Source organism: Prunus persica, chromosome G4, assembly GCF_000346465.2.
Source record: "Prunus persica cultivar Lovell chromosome G4, Prunus_persica_NCBIv2, whole genome shotgun sequence".
Classification (NCBI taxonomy): Eukaryota; Viridiplantae; Streptophyta; class Magnoliopsida; order Rosales; family Rosaceae; genus Prunus; species Prunus persica.
Window position 1 is genome coordinate 90208 of NC_034012.1, and position 20070 is coordinate 110277.

The 20070-nt window shown below is 37.2% G+C and overlaps 3 protein-coding genes across 17 annotated transcripts; 1 reads left to right on the forward strand and 2 right to left on the reverse strand.

Moving 5' to 3' along the window:
• LOC18778777 (uncharacterized protein YqkD) lies at nucleotides 335-9015 on the forward strand. Of its 5 annotated transcripts, none has more exons than XM_020561667.1 (14): nucleotides 335-495; nucleotides 829-990; nucleotides 2046-2127; nucleotides 2244-2347; nucleotides 2617-2743; nucleotides 2824-2918; nucleotides 3209-3332; nucleotides 4715-4795; nucleotides 5464-5562; nucleotides 5646-5828; nucleotides 6500-6640; nucleotides 6734-6790; nucleotides 7808-7945; nucleotides 8671-9015. In XM_020561667.1, exons 2-14 carry the CDS (start codon nucleotides 950-952, stop codon nucleotides 8875-8877), a joined length of 1479 nt encoding a protein of 492 aa, XP_020417256.1. In that variant the 5' UTR covers nucleotides 335-495; nucleotides 829-949; the 3' UTR covers nucleotides 8878-9015. The 5 variants fall into 5 exon arrangements, with proteins under 5 accessions (XP_020417256.1, XP_020417257.1, XP_007213931.1 ...); XM_020561668.1 differs by having other exon boundaries at nucleotides 879-990; XM_007213869.2 differs by having other exon boundaries at nucleotides 926-990.
• On the reverse strand, nucleotides 9579-13631 carry LOC18780665 (myb family transcription factor PHL7). Of its 9 annotated transcripts, none has more exons than XM_020561674.1 (9): nucleotides 13310-13631; nucleotides 12929-12985; nucleotides 12706-12843; nucleotides 12364-12579; nucleotides 11591-11667; nucleotides 11398-11440; nucleotides 11188-11245; nucleotides 10889-10958; nucleotides 9579-10380 (listed from the first exon to the last, which is right to left on the reverse strand). In XM_020561674.1, exons 4-9 carry the CDS (start codon nucleotides 12488-12490, stop codon nucleotides 9835-9837), a joined length of 921 nt encoding a protein of 306 aa, XP_020417263.1. In that variant the 5' UTR covers nucleotides 12491-12579; nucleotides 12706-12843; nucleotides 12929-12985; nucleotides 13310-13631; the 3' UTR covers nucleotides 9579-9834. The 9 variants fall into 9 exon arrangements, with proteins under 9 accessions (XP_020417263.1, XP_020417268.1, XP_020417262.1 ...); XM_020561679.1 differs by having other exon boundaries at nucleotides 11188-11236; nucleotides 12706-12742; nucleotides 13310-13624; XM_020561673.1 differs by having other exon boundaries at nucleotides 12706-12742; nucleotides 13310-13622.
• LOC18778460 (protein PHR1-LIKE 3) lies at nucleotides 16810-19729 on the reverse strand. Of its 3 annotated transcripts, none has more exons than XM_020561672.1 (6): nucleotides 19307-19729; nucleotides 18987-19063; nucleotides 18882-18894; nucleotides 18037-18106; nucleotides 17876-17945; nucleotides 16810-17584 (listed from the first exon to the last, which is right to left on the reverse strand). In XM_020561672.1, exons 1-6 carry the CDS (start codon nucleotides 19557-19559, stop codon nucleotides 17117-17119), a joined length of 951 nt encoding a protein of 316 aa, XP_020417261.1. In that variant the 5' UTR covers nucleotides 19560-19729; the 3' UTR covers nucleotides 16810-17116. The 3 variants fall into 3 exon arrangements, with proteins under 3 accessions (XP_020417261.1, XP_020417260.1, XP_007211678.1); XM_020561671.1 differs by having other exon boundaries at nucleotides 18840-18894; XM_007211616.2 differs by having other exon boundaries at nucleotides 18840-18894; nucleotides 19382-19727.

A 20070-nucleotide genomic window follows, 5' to 3' on the forward strand; every position in this document is an offset into this window, starting at 1 on the left:
AAATTTTTGTCAAATAATTGTATTTTAATTGTAGTAATATATCTTCCTTATGCTGGAAGGGTTTCCAAATTTGAGTTCTCCATACCCAATTGCAATTTTTTTTTCATTGAGATAAAAACTAGAGATGTCGCAACTCGCAAGTTCAAATCCCCTCCCAATCGATAAGAAAGTCTTAATAAAAGTGTTTCATTTTCGAAATTGAAGTGACTTTTTGGCTAAAATGTGAGAAGGAAAGTGGAGAGAGGGATAGACGGTAATCAAAGCGATAAAAAAAAAAATTATATAAAAAGAAGGGATTAGACACTTTTTTTTTCCTGCGAATGATTTTAAAAATTTAAAAAAGACTAATACTTTGAAGTTGGACTGTACACTTGATTTTCTGATTTGTTCTCGTTGGTGGACTCTCACTATTCAACTGCAAAGTGGGAAACAGCGGTTAGTTTCTGGAGCTCACGGTTTGTCCGGTTGCCCATGGGGGGAATGCTACAACCCTAGGTAAAAAGCTTTGCTCTTTTTTGGGTTTACAACTTAGAAAATGAGAATAGCATTCATAACAGTTGTGGGGCTGGAGATCTGGAATTGGAAAGCTAACTCTATTCTTAATTTATTGTCATTGTCATTACCTCCATCGGGGCCACCGCCTGATTCACATTCGAAAAAATAAATTTGTGTTCAGCTTTTTTACCTTTTCGTAATGATGATAGCTCGAAGTTTTTCTCAGTTTGGGCGAAGTGAATTTTAAGGTTTAGGTTAAGCTTATGATACCATGAAACTCCTTCTGTCTTTTTCGTTTGATTCAAATGGCTTTTGTGGAATTTGAGGGAAAAGGAGGAGAAAGGCTCCATATATAACTTTCAAGTGAGAATCTCACTTCTCAGGATTCTGCTATCGTTTTGTTTTTTCCTCATCTTATGGGTCGGAGCAGCTTTGAGGGACGCTTGAAAGCAAGATGATCGATCAGTTCATTAATTTTGTCATTCGCCCTCCCAGGTATGCATCTCATGCTGTTCACAGTTTCATTGGCCAAATTGGTATCTTCTGCTGGAAATAACATAGTGCAACAGATCTTCTGCAGAAAGATAGATCTCTCTTTTGTTTTTTAATCAATGGGAAAGGGGAACCGAGCTTGGGACCTTTTCCAACATTGGGAAGAGAAGTAGCACTAGACCAATAACTAGTTGGTCATATAGATAGGAGTCTCAGTATCTGCCTAGTATCTAAGCCCAGCTACTATTATGGGATGTCGTTATGTATGGACATTTTTCTCCTTTCATGCAGTGGAGTGGAATGAGAAACAACACAAAAACCATTTGTTAACATTTATGCTTTTATTTTGTTTTTAGTGTGTGTGTGTGTGTGTGTGTGTGTGTGAGAGAGAGAGAGAGAGAAGGAAGCTAAATAATATGCCAAAAATGAAAGAAAATTGCTTTAATTTATCTATTCTCTCCTCTCTTCCTCACGTTGCTCTCTTTAATCTTAATTTACTCTCTCCGCTTTATCTCTTTAACTTAAAAACAAAAAAAAAACAAACAAAATGTATCAAATGGGCTCATAAATGTTCCACTTGTATGTATGGCTCACATATCGTAAACTTACTTGATAACACATCTTTCTGTGGTTTACCCTGTTGTAAAATTTATTTGCATTCTTGAGACGGTGCCCAGAATTGTCCTTATGCTTGAGTTTGTGGCCAGATATAAGTGGTATCATGTGGAATATGGTTTGGAATAGGTTAGACATGCCAAATATTTCAGGTTGAGGCATAGATAATGGTGATTGACTGATTGGAATTCTTCCGTACACTAGTTTTTGTTGGTCTGCTGCCATGTATCTTGGTTGCTTAGCTATGTTTTGTAGTCTTTGTTGAATTGTTTGGCTAGCATCTTCTAGCTAGACCATTGGATAACTTGTTCCTTGTATTGTTTTGTTCCTTTTTAATAAGATTAATGTGTCTTATAAATAAATCATGTTAGACAACTCTCGCCCTAGTCCTTAGAGCAACATCTGATGTACATTTTGTACGCATCTGCAATGTTGGTATACAGGGCAGAGTATAACCCGGATCAATATCTTTGGGAGAGGGATTTCACTCTTGCAGGCAGAACATACATACGACAAGACTTGGAGGCAAGTATGGAAATGAGTTACCACTTACCAGGACATTGTCATTTTTACTAAGCGGAAATGTTTAACTACATTATGGTTCCTGAGCCTGCAATATTATATTTTGAAAATAATTGCAGCTCACGAATGCTAGGGGACATACGTTGCGTTGCAGTCATTATCTGCCTTCACCTTTCCCCGAAGACGCTTCTCTTCCTTGTGTTATATACTGCCATGGAAACAGGTATGTAACTACTATTGTAGAGTTTATTTTTAAAAATAAAAAAATAAAATAAATATTAAAAAAAATCTCTGTGATTCTGTGCATTTTTGGTCCTTTTTTGATCCACCTGTACTTGTGGTTATGAATCTTGATTCTTTAATATCATACGGTATTTTCACTTTTCCAGCACTGTTCTCGTTTTTTGTTTTAAAGAAATTTAAGTAAGTGTTAAAGGTGCTTTGTAGACAAAGATGTTAGAACTTACTCTGCAGTAACGGGCAATGATGCAGTGGATGTAGGGCAGATGCAAATGAAGCTGCTGTAATGCTTCTTCCATCAAATATCACCGTTTTTACTCTTGATTTTTCGGGTTCAGGCTTATCTGATGGTGACTATGTCAGCCTTGGTTGGCATGAGGTATGTTGCCTCTTTCAATTTTATTTTCTACTTACTTTTCTTGCTTTGTGCAGTTTGTTAATTGTTCTTTACTGTGTCAGAGAGATGACCTCAAGGTTGTGGTTTCATATTTAAGAAGCAACAAACAAATCTCGCGTATAGGTCTTTGGGGGCGATCTATGGGTGCAGTTACATGGTACTTTATGCTGATTCATTGACTCATTATTTATGTTAACTTGTATTATTGGCTCGGCTATGGAAGGGTCTTCCCAGATTTTTTTCAAGGATTTCCTCATCTTGTATAACTTTAGGTGTTCAGAATGCTTTTGTTTTTTACTTGTTATTGGCTAAAAATTCATGTTGACTTGGTGGTCGAAGATGTTGATATTCTTCTTTTCACATCAAGAATACTGACGTCTACATTTTGATGTGCGTAAGAATATTTTTTAAACTCCTGAGGTAACTAACCTCATATGTGTTATGCAGCCTTCTTTATGGAGCAGAAGACCCTTCCATAGCTGGAATGGTGTTGGATAGTGCCTTTTCAAACTTGTATGTTCTAATGATGGAGCTAGTTGATGTGTACAAGATCCGTCTTCCTAAATTTACAGTACAATCTCTCTCTCTCTCTCTCTCTCTCTCTCACACACACACACACACACACACACAGAGATGTTGACAAACATCATAGTCTTATGGGTTTTTCGCATCTCTTAGTGCCCACATTCTGTGGGGCACACAACAATAGGTAGATAAATTGGTCATGTGCAACAAATATAGAAAAATGTTCCGGATTGAAATATATATATATTGTTTTGCTTTAGAGCATAAAAGCTTGAAGTTAGGCTGAAAATGACATGGCTGGGACTGGTCAGTGGCATAATTGGTAAAATAGAAATATAATTTTGATCCTTGGTAGCATTAAAGAACCCAAAAAGGTCAATTTTTCCAACCCAAATCCGTGAATGGTTATGATTTATTCAAACATACCTACCTACCTACCTATATAGAGCCTCAAACACAAGAGACATGTGAGACATGTGAGACATGGATGGAGGAATGGTCGCTTTCCTGACATGTAGCATATTATGTTATCTGTGCATTCTAACATGATTTCACCTAATCAACGATCCCGATCTAGAGTTTACAACATAGCATGCCCAACCTTCCAATGAGTGAAAATTGCTCTCTTCGTTTATAGTTTTGTTCTAGTAAGGAGCTAAAATAAAGAGGGAACTTAAAGATGCAATAGGCTATTAGATCTCTTTCTACAATAAGGGGTAATCCATGATTGAGAAGTTGTGAACCCTGGTGGTGGAGAGAGCGGAAAAGGGATTGGAGAACAGTACAAGGATTCCGGGGGAAGCAAGAGGGCAATGGTTTTATGGAAATTTGGATCACTGTATTTTGGGTGGAATGGTTGGGAGAGAAACAAGAAGATTTTTGAAAGGAGGGGTGGAGGCTGATGAAGGTTTTGGGGTTCAGGCTTCTCCTGAATCTCAGGAATTACTGTTTTTGTTATTTTAGCAATGATTTATTTTTTGTGCACATGTTTATTTACTGTTCAATTGATTGAAATTTTCTATTTTTTTGTTATAGTAATTTGTATGTCGTGGATAACTTGTCCACAAGTATTGTATTTTCTAAGGTATTAGTAGATTTTTTTTTTCTTATCGAAAAAATATTTTTTTCTATAAGAACGATTAAAACCATCAAAAGTGTGAGTATTTTAATCACCGATTTAAAGGTCTATGATTATCTCCTTGAGTTGCCTTCTTATTTTGGCTCCTTACTAGAATAAGACGTGTGTATGTGTGCCTATAATATCCAAGCCAGGATAATTTTCCTTTTAAGGAAATTATTAGCATTTGCATGGATGATAAAGCATTAAATTTATCCAGTTCGTTTTTCTATGTTTTCTATTTAATCACGGCTTCTTAACCCCTTGTTCTTCTTTAACCCTGGTTTCTTTACCCCTCCTCCTTTAACCAGGTTAAGATGGCAGTACAATACATGCGTCGGATAATTGAGAAGAAGGCAAAGTTCGATATCATGGATCTTAATTGCTTGCAGGTCTTTCTATGTTAATCATTCTGTTGACATGGATGAGTTAACCCTAGCTCCCTTCCCTACTCTCTTTTTTCGATTCACATATAACCCATACATATATAGGGCTTTTCAAGTAAGGGATCGTTTACTTTAGTTAAAGAGATATATTGTGGGTTCCACTCCATCGTCCAGTCCAATAAATACGGACCGTCTATTTTTATGCCCCCATTTAAAGATTGTCCTTGCACACAAAAAAAAGTCAAATTAGACATTTTTTAGACATCTAATTATGATTAAATAAGTAGATGAACACCGTGTTTCCAATAAACAGTAAAATCATCGTGATTATAGTCAACTGGTTAAATAGTTCTCAATTTGGCTGATTTTTTCTTCAAGGGGGACCTAAGAAATGGATAGTATGGATCATTGGACTACGTTACAGGAGGGCCCTAGTAATGTGTCCCTTATTTTAGCTAAAGGATTTAAAAAAACATTTTGTTCTTAGGGGTGGATTAGACACATGCTGGCCCAATACTTATTATATTTCTTTTATTGTTGTAGCCATAAGATCATTTCAATGGTTATACATGTGTGTGTGTGTGTGTGTGTGTGTGTGTGTGTGTGTGTGTATAAATCCACAAATTTCTTTATAAAAAATTTATTGAATATGGTCATTTGTATAACGCTGGCAGGTTTCGTCCAAAACATTCATTCCTGCTTTATTCGGACATGCTAAGGATGACAAATTTATCCCAAACCATCATTCTGACCTTATCTACAAGTCTTATGCGGTACTGTCTCATTTAAGGATCTTATAAATTAATATGGTTCAGTTGGCAAAGTGACAAACAACTACATCTTTAATTCTTTGCAGGGGGACAAAAATATTATATATTTTGATGGTGATCACAACTCTTCTCGGCCCCAATTTTATTATGATTCAGTTTCCATTTTCTTCTACAATGTTCTTCATCCCCCGCAAATTTCTTCTCATTCATGTAAGCTTGAGAAATATTATGATTTAGGGGATTTGAAGATTGGTGCTGGTTTGGATGAGGTGATTTCTGTCTCATATAAGATATTGTGAAAAACCTTGTGGTGTTACCATTGGTCATTGTTTTCGGGATCATTACTGCTAGTATTGTATTAGCTGACTCCCCAATCAGTGTACATATGCTTTTTAGGAATCCCTTTCAATGAACTGTAGCTCAGTTGATACTTTGTAGCCAAAGGGCATTCTACCAAAATCAAAGTGAGAGTTGGGAAGTTAGAGCTTCTGGCATTCATGCATCATTTTTATATCAGTCACCACCACCATCATCATCATGATCACAACTAAAATTCAAGCATTATAGTTCGAGATGTTCTGATGTTTCAATGTCAAGAAGCAAAAAGACACATGCACAATCACCATCCTCATCATCATTTGGTCATTAGTGCTGAGATGTACTGAAAATTTTAATATCCACTCAGTGGCTGGCTTCACGATTATAATTCGATCGCATCCTGTGTTTTAAGTCAGGTGCTGCATAATAATGTTTCACAATGATTGGTTATCAGCATTTTGTTACAGCACATGCCATTAAGCCATTTTCATTGGCTATGCCTCATAACCACTATATGGGCTTGGGCAATAGATGTTGTCCACCTTTGTGCTCCACTGCCATAAGAATGGTGCATAATTTCCTCCACTAAAATGAATATGTGCCCCCACCCCTTGATTTTTAGGGCTTGTTATATGAGATAATCACTGGCGTTCATTCTGCGGGTACTGATGTTGCAAGTTCATCTTCTGCTCCTCCTGCCATTTCAACTACAAAATGTGTGGGCGAACTTCTTTCTGAAATTGCACCAGTGACTACTGTAGTTGTATGTATCTTTTTTTAGGTTTTGTTACCTTTTGTCTCCATATTATCCATTATGTTGAATCATTGTGCAACGTACATGTTATTGATAATGCAGGATTCTGTGCATGAGGAAGCTGACATACTTAGTAGTCATGAACCATCACATCTAGAGGTGATCTAAACTTGTAGGACCCTTTAAATTTTTCAATTAGGTTTTTGCTTTCTCTTTTCAATTAAGGTCAGGCTTCGCTGTAGAAAACCATGGATTAGCAATGGTTATTAGTTAGCTTGATAAGGCAGAAAAGATAGTACTGTGTGCTGGTTTAATTTGTTCCAAAGGGGCTGGGCATTTTAGACCCAAAAAACAGACTTGAACCAAACTGACCAGTCTGGTTTAGTTTGGTTTTTCTGTTTAATTTTTGAATTTTGTGGTAAAACCGAACCGGTCAGGAAAGGTTTGGCTTTAGTTTTTGCATTTTAATGTTCTGTTATAATCGAATCAGCCTCCATCTTATAAAATCATCGATTTTTTTTCCTCCAAAACTTTAACTAAGCTGCATATCCTTTCTACATCTATCTCTCTCTCTCTCTCTCTCTCTCTCTCTCTCAAACCTTGATCCCAACTTAGGCATGTGCCTCCACTCTCAAATCTTGATCTTGACTCAAATGTGCTCCATCATCATCGTATCCACCACAATATAAGGATCTCTTGCTCGATCAGTGCATGATCTCATCTTCCCCATAGCCAGCAGCAGATGGACCAAAATTGACTGATGATGCCAAACCGTTTTTCGGTAGACCAAAACTGGATGGTGGATGCTTACGACGGTTCAGTCTTGGTTCAGGAATTTTGTTTACTGACTTGGTCGGTTCAGTGGGCGGTTTGGGTGCAAAAACCGTACCAACCCAACCCAAACCATGCCCAGCCCTTAGAAAGACTGTTTGTTTATCACAAAGTGATGTAAATGGTGGGATATTGTATTGTTGCAATGTTTTTTAAGTCAATTTGAGCTTTTACTTTTCCCCTCTAATCTTCTGTGTATTATTTACTGAGAAATCATACTCCGCCTATTTGACAAGGTGCTGTAGGGATTGATCATGCAATGGAAATATGACCTTGTGAGAAGGCAATGAGACTTTTCTGTTTGACAGATTTGTATTCTGAAATATTGCAGTTATGGTTTTACAGGACCAGCCTAATGATCAGAATGAAGAATGTTGTTCATATACAAGCTCAAATAGAGAGAGTTGGGGCAGATGCTCTTCATTAGGAGGCAGTGATGAAGAATCTTCTGCTGATTGCACAGCTGCTGACAGCAGGCATCAGGTCTCTCTCTCTCTCTCTCTCTCTCTCTCTCTCTCTCTCTCTCTCTCTCTCTCTCTCCTCTCTCTCTCTCTCTCTCTCTCTCTCCACATTGCATATTCCTGTAGAGACTTATTTTCTTCTGACACCACTTAAAGTTCTGTTTAAATGTTATGCTTTCATAGGACTTATCAGCGTCAATTCAGGTGGTAATCTTTTTGGTTTTTGTTTGGATTGTTGAATAATTGATGGAAGTATTCAAATATATCATGTTGTAGACTCATCTAGTCCTGGATGTTGGCTCCTATGGGTTTGGTTTACCAAGAATGAGAAATAATCTATCAGAATGTTTTGGGTGCATAGGTATACTATGCTTGTACATTGATCCAAGTACACAGCCATCATTCGGTGACATATTACGTGAATAAAGAAAAAAGAAAGTGGGTAGTGGGGCAGTCATATGAGATCATGCTCGTCTAGATCTTCAAAAGCTGCCTTTCATATAAATCCTGGGCATACTCAAGGTGCAAGGCCTTGCTGTACATCAACTGCTAAGAATGTTTTCTTAACGAACATTTTTGTTTTGTTATTCCATTTAATGATTGGAAATCTAATGACACATAAACAGAACATTGCACATGCTGTTTGTGGGAATCATCAAAGGAAGATAGATTCATACTGCATAGAGGGATTTAAAAACATATTTCCAAGTTTGCATTTCTTGATTTAAGTTATCTTCTTTATTGTAGAAGACTCTTAAGGTGCTCACGATGCCTCTTCGATGCATGCAACAAAAATCATCAGAGCTAAAAAAGGAGGAAAAGAAAAAGAAGAAAGTTCCCATTGTTCCAAAGAAGCCCAAAAGTGAGAAATTTGAAAAGTTAGAGGCCCTTAGCAAACGGCTGCGTCTTTGCATCCTTAAGCGAGTAAACCATTGTAGACATCCCACTTCATGACTGCTGTACTATAAAAAAAAGTGTTTGTAGCTATAGTTGTTTCCATCTTCAAGTTCTACTTTTTGTTGATGTATACCCCAACCTTGTCATCATTTTTTCTTTTTCTTGTTATAAATCATTAGTCCTGTTCTATTTTCTGTGTCTCGCATGAGGTTTCATGAAGATCTAACTTGTCGATGATGCCCTCTGTCTTCCCACTCATTTGTGATACATTGATAAGTAAAAATTTCAGACAGCTTGGTAAATTTGTGGGTCAACCGACATGAATTTCAAAAGTTGGCTTTATTTCTTTATAGAAGATAGGGGTTGATAAATTTCCTAGTTATTTGGTAAATCTGACAGAGAAATCACTCGCATAGGAACTTAACATCTTATAATCCGTAATGTAAAGTTAAATAGGGTTAATGTAAGATTATTAGTTCGGGTAGGTTCCATATTTCTCTGCATAGTTTCCCTTTTCTGTACTCTGGGAGCCATGACCCATGCAGCTCTTGCCCCAACCCCAACCAAATTTACTTGGCGAATGCCAACATCTGGCAAAACAGTGGGGCGGACCCAACCCGTGTACTCAGTACATCAGATTGATGCCACTCTTGGATTGTAAGTTTATTATATATTTAGATCTGGTTGCCATATTTGAATGTACCTGACTTGAGCTAAATGGACTGACGATGCTTACTAAAACAGGGAATGATCAAAAGTTTCTAAAGAATATCTGGCCACAAACAAGCTCTACGGTAATTATATTGCAGAGGAGTACTAATTCCAACCATTGTTCACAACAATTCTCTCAATTTAAATAAGGCACGGTTCATAGACGTGTTTGAAGCTGGAACCTACCTAATGCAGCACACATGTAATTTGCAACATTCTTTCACCTGGTTACAGACGTACCTCCCATAAAACTCATCAAGGCAAAATGAAACTCCTTCAGGGCATGCTGCTCAGAACACTAAACTACATGTCACTGCCCACAACTTTTTCCAATATTTTTTCATTCCTGAATGAAATCCCGGATGAGGGATCAAACTGCTCCCTAGGCAGGAAAGTCGTGTGTGCTTGCTGATATGAAGAGTTTAAGCTCGACTCTAGTATCTGGTGTGTAAGCACCACTTCTGGATCAGTGAATGCTTCGCCCATGATAACTCGCCGCTTCTTCATCGACACCTCTGCTTTTGGACTCTCGGCTGGAGAATCAACATGACAAGCAGAATCTGGAGTCAAGGGTTCATGACGAGATGAGAAAGATTCATCAATGGAAAGGCTCTTGGCTGGTGTACATTCCTTGGCAGCCTTGTCTTCGAGGGGGCACTCAGAGGTTGGGGCAGGGGTTGCCGGGTCAGTCTTGTTATCAGATTCTGGGCAATTGTCATCTGACAAACGAGCTAAGTGCCCAGAGCCAGGTGCTTCTGAATGAACTCCACTAAGTCGTTGTTGCTCTTCTATAATTTTCTTCAAGTATTTACCTTGCGCTTCAATCCGTAACTGCAGCTGTCTCTGTACCTGCCGTGCATTCACGAGTTCAGCTTATCAAAAGTCATGCAGGCCCCAACAAACAAGTCTTCCCCCCTTCCCCTTCCCCCTCTATATGCAGGAATATTTCTTGAAGCACGGCACTGGGGGGGAAATGGTTGTAACTGTTCTCTAATTATTTTCCTATCCAGTTGCTTGGTCATTTTCAGAGGACATCTTGCTAAGGGTTTCTGACACTATCAACATCATTTTTTAGGGTCTACATTGCTTTAAAATAGGTGAACCATGCATAACCAGTAAAAGCTAACTTGAACTATATGAGTGGCAACCATGACTCCTGAAGATACTTGAAGTGACATGAGCCTTTGTAGAAAGGGAAAGATTAACGACTTGCAAAATCTCGTCCTTTTTTTTTTTTGGTCTCCCTTCAAATTCTTCATTTTATGGATATTTATATTATCTCAGGTGGATAACAAATATTAAGTTGAAAAACGTAAAACCTAGAGACAATATATTAAATTCTGTGAAGAAAACATACCTCTAATTGCTCGTGTAGTCGCTTCTGCACCTCCATCTGCAGCTTGAGTGCTTCTGTAATTTGCATTCCACTGCAAACAGAATCAGCTTTTTGAGATTATCAGACAAAGGGAAACAAATGGAAATAAATTAATCCAAGAAACACAAAAGCCTCTGAATTGTTAGCCACATGCTGTATGTGCTCTTATAAGTTGTGAGCTGAATATGAATTTTCAACTTTAAACTTTGACTACAGGGTTCCAATTCACATGGCCCATATAACAGAAAGAAATACTGAGTATAGTAAGTAGCTCTACTTACGATGAACCATCCAAATTGGAAAGCACATCCCCAGGTTCTTTCTTGTCAGCTTTTTTTCCTTGCATTAACATTTGAAGAGAATCAAGACACAATAAGGAAGGGTCAAACAATAATTCATCTTTGATATTCCTTTATCACTATAGAGAACCTGCCTAATGCAGAATTACAAATACATGAATGATTAACATAAAAGAAATCAGGTTCACCTACCATCAGATGAGGAGTCGGGTAGGTATTTTGCAAGTCGATATTTCTGAGTGCATCACACAAGTGGCATTAGTGGAAACACCAGTGAGATAGCCATATATCCTCACCCATTCTCACAACTGACTGAAGTAAAAGGAAAAAAACAATACAGAAAACTGGAAAAGTTGAGCATTGGACAGAATGGTTTTTTACATACCTGTAAATGGCTTTTTACATGGTATATGGTTAAACCTTGTACACCCATCACTCTCAAAACACCTTTTGGTGTCGCACCTAGAAAAAATTAAGAACAAATGATTTAAAACATTACATGGTAAATAAACAATATCATACGTAGAAATGGACAGATATTTCCACTGAAAATCATTCCCTCGCATGAAGACATGATGCATCTAAAATATATCTTCTGTCATGCAATATATCATTTTCTGATCTCAATCAAGTTCTCAAACATATCACATACACCACATATAAGATCAAGTATGAATTAAACTTGAGACCATTTTTTATGCAAAGAATCATATATAAAATATGATATATCTAGAAGCTCATTATGGATTCACGTGTTGAAATACACTGAAGACTTGCGAGCTGTAAAGCATTATTAACAAACCAGAAACTGCTTTTTTTCACCTACGCTTCCCTCACTTAAATTAAATGGACAAACAACCGGAGGTTTTCTAAGCGAAACACAATAGGAGATTGCTCACTCGAACAGGACAAAGAATTCTATAATATATACAAGTGTATTGTATCAAAACTTGTGAATTCCATCTAAGCTGATGAAGATATGGAAACACACATGTATAGTCAAGTCAAGATTTCATCCACTTGAGTACAAAAAAAAGTGTCAAGATTTCATTTACAAATATCACCTTCCACTGATTTATTAGATAATTGCTGCACATTAGCAGATAAATGCCACAACCAACAACAGAAGCAAATTAGAAAGAAGTTAAGGTCACTCACGATCTGGCCCGCCAAGTTGTGCCACAGCATCGACAAAGCGTTCATGAAGCTCGTGTGTCCAACGCAGTCGCTGTTTTGAGGCAAGGTTAGGATTATTGAGACTGTTTCCTCCGTTGATGGGGTCCATTGTGTTGATGCCACTGTCTAAATGCTGACCATGAACTACTGAGTTGTTGCGGCTAGTAACATCCTTTGGTTGATACAATTTTCATTTATCTATAAACAGAAGAACCAGAAAGCCGTAATGCATAATGCACTATAGCATAAAAGAAACATAACCTCATGACTCATACCAACTACAACCTTATCTAACACATGCCTAATAAAGGAATCACTATTTACCTAAGTAAGGTAGACATTCCACGTGAATTCTTTCTTCCTTTGGGTCAAAAGATAAATAAGAAATATACAGTTAAACTTGAATATCGGCGGTAAAATCAGAACCAATCAGATTGTTGTAGAGCTATCCATCTCTGATGACTAAAACACTTCATCACAAGTATTATCTTTTGAAAGAGCGCAAGTTAAAAGAGTTGAAAAATGAAAAAGGCATGGATGTGCTTACCCAAAGCAGGAGAGCTGCTAATGTGCTGATGAACTGATTAACCCCTTAATAGATATGCTGGGAAAAGGTTGAAGCTACGGCAGTTAGCGATTTATACGCATGAAGAAAAATGTTTTCATGAATCTACGATCCCCGAAAAAAATGGTTATCGTTTTTCTTTTTCAATTGATGAAGCAATAATTGGCAAAGGCTCTGCTTCAATCCCATTTCAAGACAGTGGGCAGTAAATTAGGGTTTCATAAAGAAGTGAGCTATCTTAGCGCAAGATCATATTACTATGAATTTAGAAAGAAGAAGTATGTCAAAAAGTATGCTATTTGCCAAGGACAAAGAAGAATAACAGAGTTTAGATAAGCAAAGAAAAATGGGGAAGAGACATACCCTACTCAGATGACAGATCTACTCTCCCTCATATCCCACCCGCCCTCCAATTTCGAAACTCTGATCTCCGTGTTTGTTAATTAATAGTAATAACAATAAGAATTCAGAGAGGAGGTCTGAATTTAGGAGAAAATGGCTCTCTCTGTTACTCAGATAGATAGATAGTCTTAAGAGAGAGAGAGAGAGATAGAGAGAGAGATTCCCGACGTACAAGTGGTAGCACCGAGTATTTTAAAAACAAAACAAAAAAAAGGGGAGAGACTTGAGACCACCACCCACCCTCGGGGGAAGAACCGAAGAACGAAACAAAGTAAGAAAATCAACCCTTTCTATTTGTTAAGAAGATAAATAGGAGGAAAATGGTTAGCTGCAAAATAGACGTTTGAAATTGAATTATGAAAATACTGCTGACTCTTTGTAAAGTTTACTTCACATTTTATTTCGAGATTTATTTTTCAAGTCTTTATTTTAGGATTATTCTCTAAGAAATCAGCTAATTCAGTAACTAATAAACTATTTGATCAAATGGTGATTATTTTAATCTCAATTAGAAACATAATGTTTATCTATTTATTTAATATTGTTTTCATTTGGCTGGTTTTATGGACTAATGATCCTTATACATTGAGTGCTCAAATTGTTAAACTACAAAATGAAATTCGCGCACAACGGTTCTTCAAATAATGTTATTTAAAAGATTTTTTAATTGAAACTCACTTGATAAAATGTGAATAGATAAATACAATAAAAGTATGACATTGATCAAATGATATGCCATTGATTTGAAAGGAAAAAAAACTATATTGGGATTAAACCTAATTTGAATATGAATCATTGAATTTTGATTAAAAGTGATTAATTTTATAAGAATACTAAAGGCTAACTAACGTCCCAAAAAAAGACTTGGTTACATTGGGAAGATAGAAATTCGGACGTTTTGATCCTGGGTGTCAAGCATGAGGAAGAAAAGGGTCACAACTAACGTAGTAACCCCTGCATTGACAAAGTTCCAATTTTTTAACTTTTGAACATACTGAACTTTTATTTAATTACAAGCAATAAAGTATCGTGTTATGGATTTGTAGATTATAGTTTTCAATAGTGAACCTCATTTATTTGCATGACTAAATTATGGTAATTCGTGATCTACCTCATTCAATGCAGGCATGCAGCCTGCCTAGTTTTCCTTTTTCTCCTTTCTTATGTTAGGCTTTGTCCTCTCTTTTTTTTTTTAGTGCAAAATAGTAAAATGAAGTTGTATCAAAATATTGCGATCACAAAATAAATAGAGATATTTAGTGATATATCTATTCTTAGCACTAATATTATAGATAAACCCTACATCATTGAATTTCTATAAACAAATAAAAAAAATCCAAAAATTGACAGCTTGCCTTATTGAATTTAATATTAATTATTAAATTACTTTGATGCCCTATTGAATGTTTTGGGTATTTTTATGAGATTTTGGAATTTGGCTTGTTTTAAGAAATTGATAGCTGTTTTGTAATTTATTAGAAGTTAAAAGCCTCTTTTGTTATGTTGTAAATGAGCTTTGGGTGTGTTTCTAAAGTCCATTTCATATAGGGTATTTTTATAATTTGGGCCTCTATATTAGGTATAATAATGAATCTCCTAAATAAATAACATTACTGATACATAACCGGCCTCGAGTAGTTTATTTTATTATTTTATCGACAAAAAAAAAAAAAAAAAAAAAACCCCGCCTTGACGGAATCTGCTTCATAATATTCCGTCCCTTGTCCAAACAACAATTATTCCGGCAATTTTGTCATATTTGTTTGCCTCATTTTGAGAGCTACGCGTGTATTTGGAGTTTTCTCTTCTTATGTTGTTATTACAAAAATCAAATGATACCCACTTGGCACTTGCCCACCTTATCAGTTTGGTTGTTCTAACTTGTATTCTATCATTTGATTATCAATTTTTTTCTATCATAGTATACGTTACGAGGTGTGCTCAACCGGGATGGGATTCGTTGTACTCATTTTTCATGTCCCTCTATGTCCTTTGTATAATTTTTTGACATGTATCCAACAACTTAACCCTAACATAACACTGTTAACTAATAAATTATAAAAATAAAAACTAAACATTAAAAGAATAAATATAACCAAACAGTCACCAGTTTGAGCGCCCACCACTTCACCCTTCACAACCCCTTGTCCTCCTCGCTGCAGACGAGCCCTCTCCCCTTAGTCTCTCAATCTCCTATCTATGGCAACCTCACAGGTCTCTCAAACAAAAACAACCTAGCAGCAGCTAATCTCAACAGCCAACCCAACTCCTGACAACCACCCATATCCATCTAACTGACGGCATTTGCCCATCCTCCTCATCGCTAGCCAACCTTATCCCCTTTGCACCCAACCCTTCCACCTTCTCTCTAGTCTGAAAAATTCACCACTTTTTCCTTTGATATTTTGAGTGGAATTGGAGAAATTGGATTTGATGACATAATTTTCACCGTTGATCTCAAGAAAAAGGAGGTATTATATAATTATGTATGAGAGATCAGAACTTTCTAAACTCTTAAACCGGAATTCATGGCCACGTGAAGGAGGGATGCCAGATACCACTTTTCTTCAAAGAGTGATGGCTCTGTGAAGGTTCCAAATGGGGAAGATCAACCCACAAATTGCTTTCATAAGATTGCAATAACCTGACATTTTCCCCAAGCCGATGTGAGACCTGTGAGGTTTCCATAGATAGGAGATTGAGAGAGACTAAGGGGAGAGGGCTCGTCTGCCGTGAGGAGGACAAGGGGTTGTGGCGGGTGAGGTGGTGGGCGCTCAAACTGGTGGTTGTTTGGTTATATTTATTCTTTTAATGTTTAGTTTTTATTTTTCTAATTTATTAGTTAACAGTGTTATGTTAGGGTTAAGTTGTTGGACACATGTCAAAAAATTATACAAAGAACACGAAGGGACATGGAAAATAAGGACAGCGGATCCCACAACCTATCCTAAAACGGAAACAATAAGAAAATAACCACGTCACCAAGAAAGCTAAGAACTCCACTAAGTCCTCCAGTCCAGGGTCGATTACTACCATAGATGAGACGACGATTCCATTCGGCTTATACAAATACTATTTCGATCATCAAATGGAGCAAACAACATTGACATTCAACACCAAATCAATTCACAGTGGGTAAAAAAATTATGAACATCATATTTGTAATCATCGTTTAGTATCTTGCACTGCATCCAAAACGAATATTTTGTAAACGAATGAACCCAAAATGAATTGTGAATAGTGATGGGATGTAAACGAATCACCCTTTCAAATATGTTCTAGCATTCAATAATAAAATATATATATGCTCTTCTAACAAGGGATTTGTAACTCAAGTGTAAGTGACAAACCCCTCTCCTTGTAGTTTAGACTATTACTTGTACTCCATTACAAAAAATAAAAAACAAAGCAATGTGGTAAGCCAAGCTGAGAGGCATATAGCAACCGACGCTCTTGGTCTAGTGGTAAAGATCTCATGCATTGAAAAGTTGACTAGAAGCACTCTCATCTCAAGACTGCATGACAAGTCTACAATTTCAGAGTCTGCATTAAGTCAAAAATTTAACCCAAGCAGCTTTGGACACACGATTTGTTCTGATATTTAAGCCACTAGTATATTGAATTTACAGTTTGGGAGTTGAGACAACTAGTTTCCACTTTCAATTCCTGCCACCTAAATGGACAAGAGAAGATTGAAACTCTACATTTAAATATAGTATGCACTGAGTGAACAACAGGATCTCACTCTGGTCATGTTCAATTTCAGCCCTACATACCATACCTAGCAATACCATGAGGATTGACTGCGGCTACATTAATCTCTTGGGTTCTCACCTTGGCTTCACCCCAAATTAAAGATGCAGCTGCGGAGTCCAAGCTCAACATTCTTTTTTTCCCGCCACCAGGAGATCCTTCCAAGGTCAGTCCTCCAGGACTCTCATGTGATGTGAGGCAGCTTTCAGTGGAGCAATCAGCCCTTTGGGTATGGATACTAGTCGGCACTTCTTCTTCTGGACCATGAACTGCAGCCACATCTGTGGATTGTAATGAGTAGAAGCCAAGTGGGTCAAGGGAGGGACCTTTTGTGTTCTTATTCCCCAATCCATGACACTTATGACTGTCTGTATCAGTAACTGAACCTCCAATAAATTGATCAGCAAGCATCTTACAAGCTCTCTCAAGCATTGCCATATATCTTCGCTCTGCATCCTGGCGAATCTGCAAGTGCTTCTCGGCCTACATAATAATGGTAAGAAGATTAAGTAGCTTGTGTGTGGATCCAGACACTGAGTCCAGAAGTTCTTTACTTCCTAGTAGATGATAATTTTAGCATTTTGAACTATCATCAATTATATTCTGAGCGCAAAGTCACAAGCTAGGCAAATAAAAGGTAAGAAAGGGCTCAAAATTGCATTCCAGACACGTACCAATAACTTTACTGTTCACAAAGATACTCCAGAAAAGGGGCAAGACGCGCGCGCACACACACACACACACACATCCCACCTACAGAGTAGGGAAATTTACCTCAACTTGCACATGTAATTTACTTTGCACTTCCATCTGTGCTCTTAATGCCTCTTTGACTTCATAACCCCTAAAGATGCCATTTTAACCAAACGTTTAATGTAAAATGACCTATTAAGCATCAAAAGGTTTCAAAAAAGAAAAGGGATCAAAACTCTTACTCATTTAAATCAGAAGTTGGCAAATTTGGCGAAGAATTGCCAGTACCAGGGCTTTCTAGAAGGTATGAAGCTGACATTCCCCACAGTGATTGGCAAAAGAAGTCAGACACAAAATTAAAGATTCCACTCACATAATATGCCTTCTAGATGGCTTCAAAATAGATATATGACAATAAACAAGTAGCCAAATTTATTTGAGAAGGAAATCCCTTCTTTTTTGGAGGTATCAAGGGAGGAGAAGAGAGAGTGAGCACTTATTGTTAAAAGTACAAAGAAAGTGTTGTCCTGCATCCTTTCAATATAAACTTTTGGAAACACAAGCAAACCAACAAATTTAGCATGGTCTCGTGAGTTTGAACATTGCTACTGTAACCTCCCAAATTTTATTGAATTCTATGTGTTGTACTAGGAGGAGGCTCACGCATAAGGGGAGTGTCAGGGCATAAAAGAACACATCTTAAGATGCTGACAACAATGCTAGCTTGACATACATTGTTCACTTAATATTCCTTAACAGCTTTAAGTTTTTGGAGTCCAATGACTGTCTAACATGACATTCAAACTTTGGTTCCTAAAGAACCTGCATTCGAAATCAGTCTCTGCTCTTTGTCGACATCTGCCCACTTCTTCACATGCAAGATGGAACTCCACATGAGGGAGTGTGTTAGCTTGATATACATTGTTGGCTCATTCATTAACTTTTAGGATCCAATGGCTGTATTCTATACTCTAAAACCTATTCCATTCCGAACAAAACCACCTAATATGAAAGGGCACAAAGAGAGACTTATGACAAAACCTACCATCCTTGGATACATCGCCCATTTCCTTCCCTGATTGCTTACCTAGTCTGTATTTCTGTAATGAAGTAAGAAACAATAAGAGTTTAAACTTTGGTAACAAACACCATGATATAATTCAATGAAAAAAAAAAAAAAAAAAAAAAAAACCTGCAGATGACTCTTCAAATGAAAAAGGGTCAGCCCCTTCACATTCATTGTCCGCATAATAGCCTTTGGCGTAGCTTCTGCAAATAAAATACAAGCTCTCATGAGAATCCAAAACAGCTTGAAGATTCAAGGACACGAGATATTCGCAAAATCTTAGAAAGCAGTATTGATACGGTGGTAGGCAGACAAACAAGTGGAAGCAACTAGTAAGTAGTATAGTGAATGTCCAAGTTGGTTCATGTAATGAGCTCCATCTATCTGACTCATAAACAATATGCTAAGGTCAAGTTTAAGCTAAGTTCCCAAGCAAGAAACCCTACCTATCAAATACAAAACAAATAGATTTAGGCAAAGGGGATATTGAAAAAGGAGAATGAAGGAAAAAAGCAACAGACTAGATGAACCGCCAAGCTGAGTGACGGCATCGACAAATCGTTCATGAAGGTCAGCAGTCCAGCGAAGACGGGGTTTGGGATCGGAAGTTAAAACGAGGCAAGGGTCTCCTCTGTGACCTTGCATATCTTCCTGACCAGCAATTCCTTCGTGGGGAGCCTGCATCAGTCTCGGAAACATCTCTCTCTCTCTCTCTCTCTCTCTCTCTCTCTCTCTCTCTCTCTCTCTCTGTGCAATCGTCAAATCCCAATCTCCACACAGCGCCAGCGCCAGAGCCCGTAAAGATTTGTAGCCTTTTTTATTTACTTTACTTTTCCCATGGCTGACTCCTGCCTGTGTCTGCCCTGGGTGGGTGTTGGGTATTTAATTTAAATTTAATTTATTTGGCCTATTGGATATTTCGTAGACGGTGAAAAGATAAAAGGGAAGGGCAGAGCAGAGCAGAAGTAAAAACACCCCTTGTCCTATCTATTCTATTTTTTTCCTTTTCTTATTTTTAAAATTTTAAAGATAAATTTACTCGTTTGCAAAATAATTCCTAAGTACTTTTCTTCATTCCTGGCATATGTAAAGTATAGCTTCTGAAGTATCATTAATGTCTCTTTTTTTATTCTCTGTAACTTTGGTTTTCAGTATATGGCGTATGCATCTGGACATTGATTCTTTGTTCTCTTTTTTTTTTTTGTGGGCG

What these genes read in the sequence shown, in the direction of transcription:
- LOC18778460 (XM_020561671.1), bottom strand. Translation starts at nt 19,559, where the DNA reads ATGTTTCCGAGACTGATGCAGGCTCCCCACGAAGGAATTGCTGGTCAG. An exon ending in ATTTGAAGAGTCATCTGCAG is followed by an intron (nt 18,895 to 18,986) that starts GTTTTTTTTTTT and finishes ACTTCATTACAG; the next exon opens with AAATACAGACTAGGTAAGCA. An exon ending in CCAACTTCTGATTTAAATGA is followed by an intron (nt 17,946 to 18,036) that starts GTAAGAGTTTTG and finishes TGGCATCTTTAG; the next exon opens with GGGTTATGAAGTCAAAGAGG.
- LOC18778777 (XM_020561667.1), top strand. Translation starts at nt 950, where the DNA reads ATGATCGATCAGTTCATTAATTTTGTCATTCGCCCTCCCAG. An exon ending in ATATACTGCCATGGAAACAG is followed by an intron (nt 2,348 to 2,616) that starts GTATGTAACTAC and finishes GCAATGATGCAG; the next exon opens with TGGATGTAGGGCAGATGCAA. An exon ending in TTGGTGCTGGTTTGGATGAG is followed by an intron (nt 5,829 to 6,499) that starts GTGATTTCTGTC and finishes CTTGATTTTTAG; the next exon opens with GGCTTGTTATATGAGATAAT.
- LOC18780665 (XM_020561674.1), bottom strand. Translation starts at nt 12,490, where the DNA reads ATGGACCCCATCAACGGAGGAAACAGTCTCAATAATCCTAACCTTGCC. An exon ending in ACCCGACTCCTCATCTGATG is followed by an intron (nt 11,246 to 11,397) that starts GTAGGTGAACCT and finishes TGTTAATGCAAG; the next exon opens with GAAAAAAAGCTGACAAGAAA. An exon ending in TCCAATTTGGATGGTTCATC is followed by an intron (nt 10,959 to 11,187) that starts GTAAGTAGAGCT and finishes TTCTGTTTGCAG; the next exon opens with TGGAATGCAAATTACAGAAG.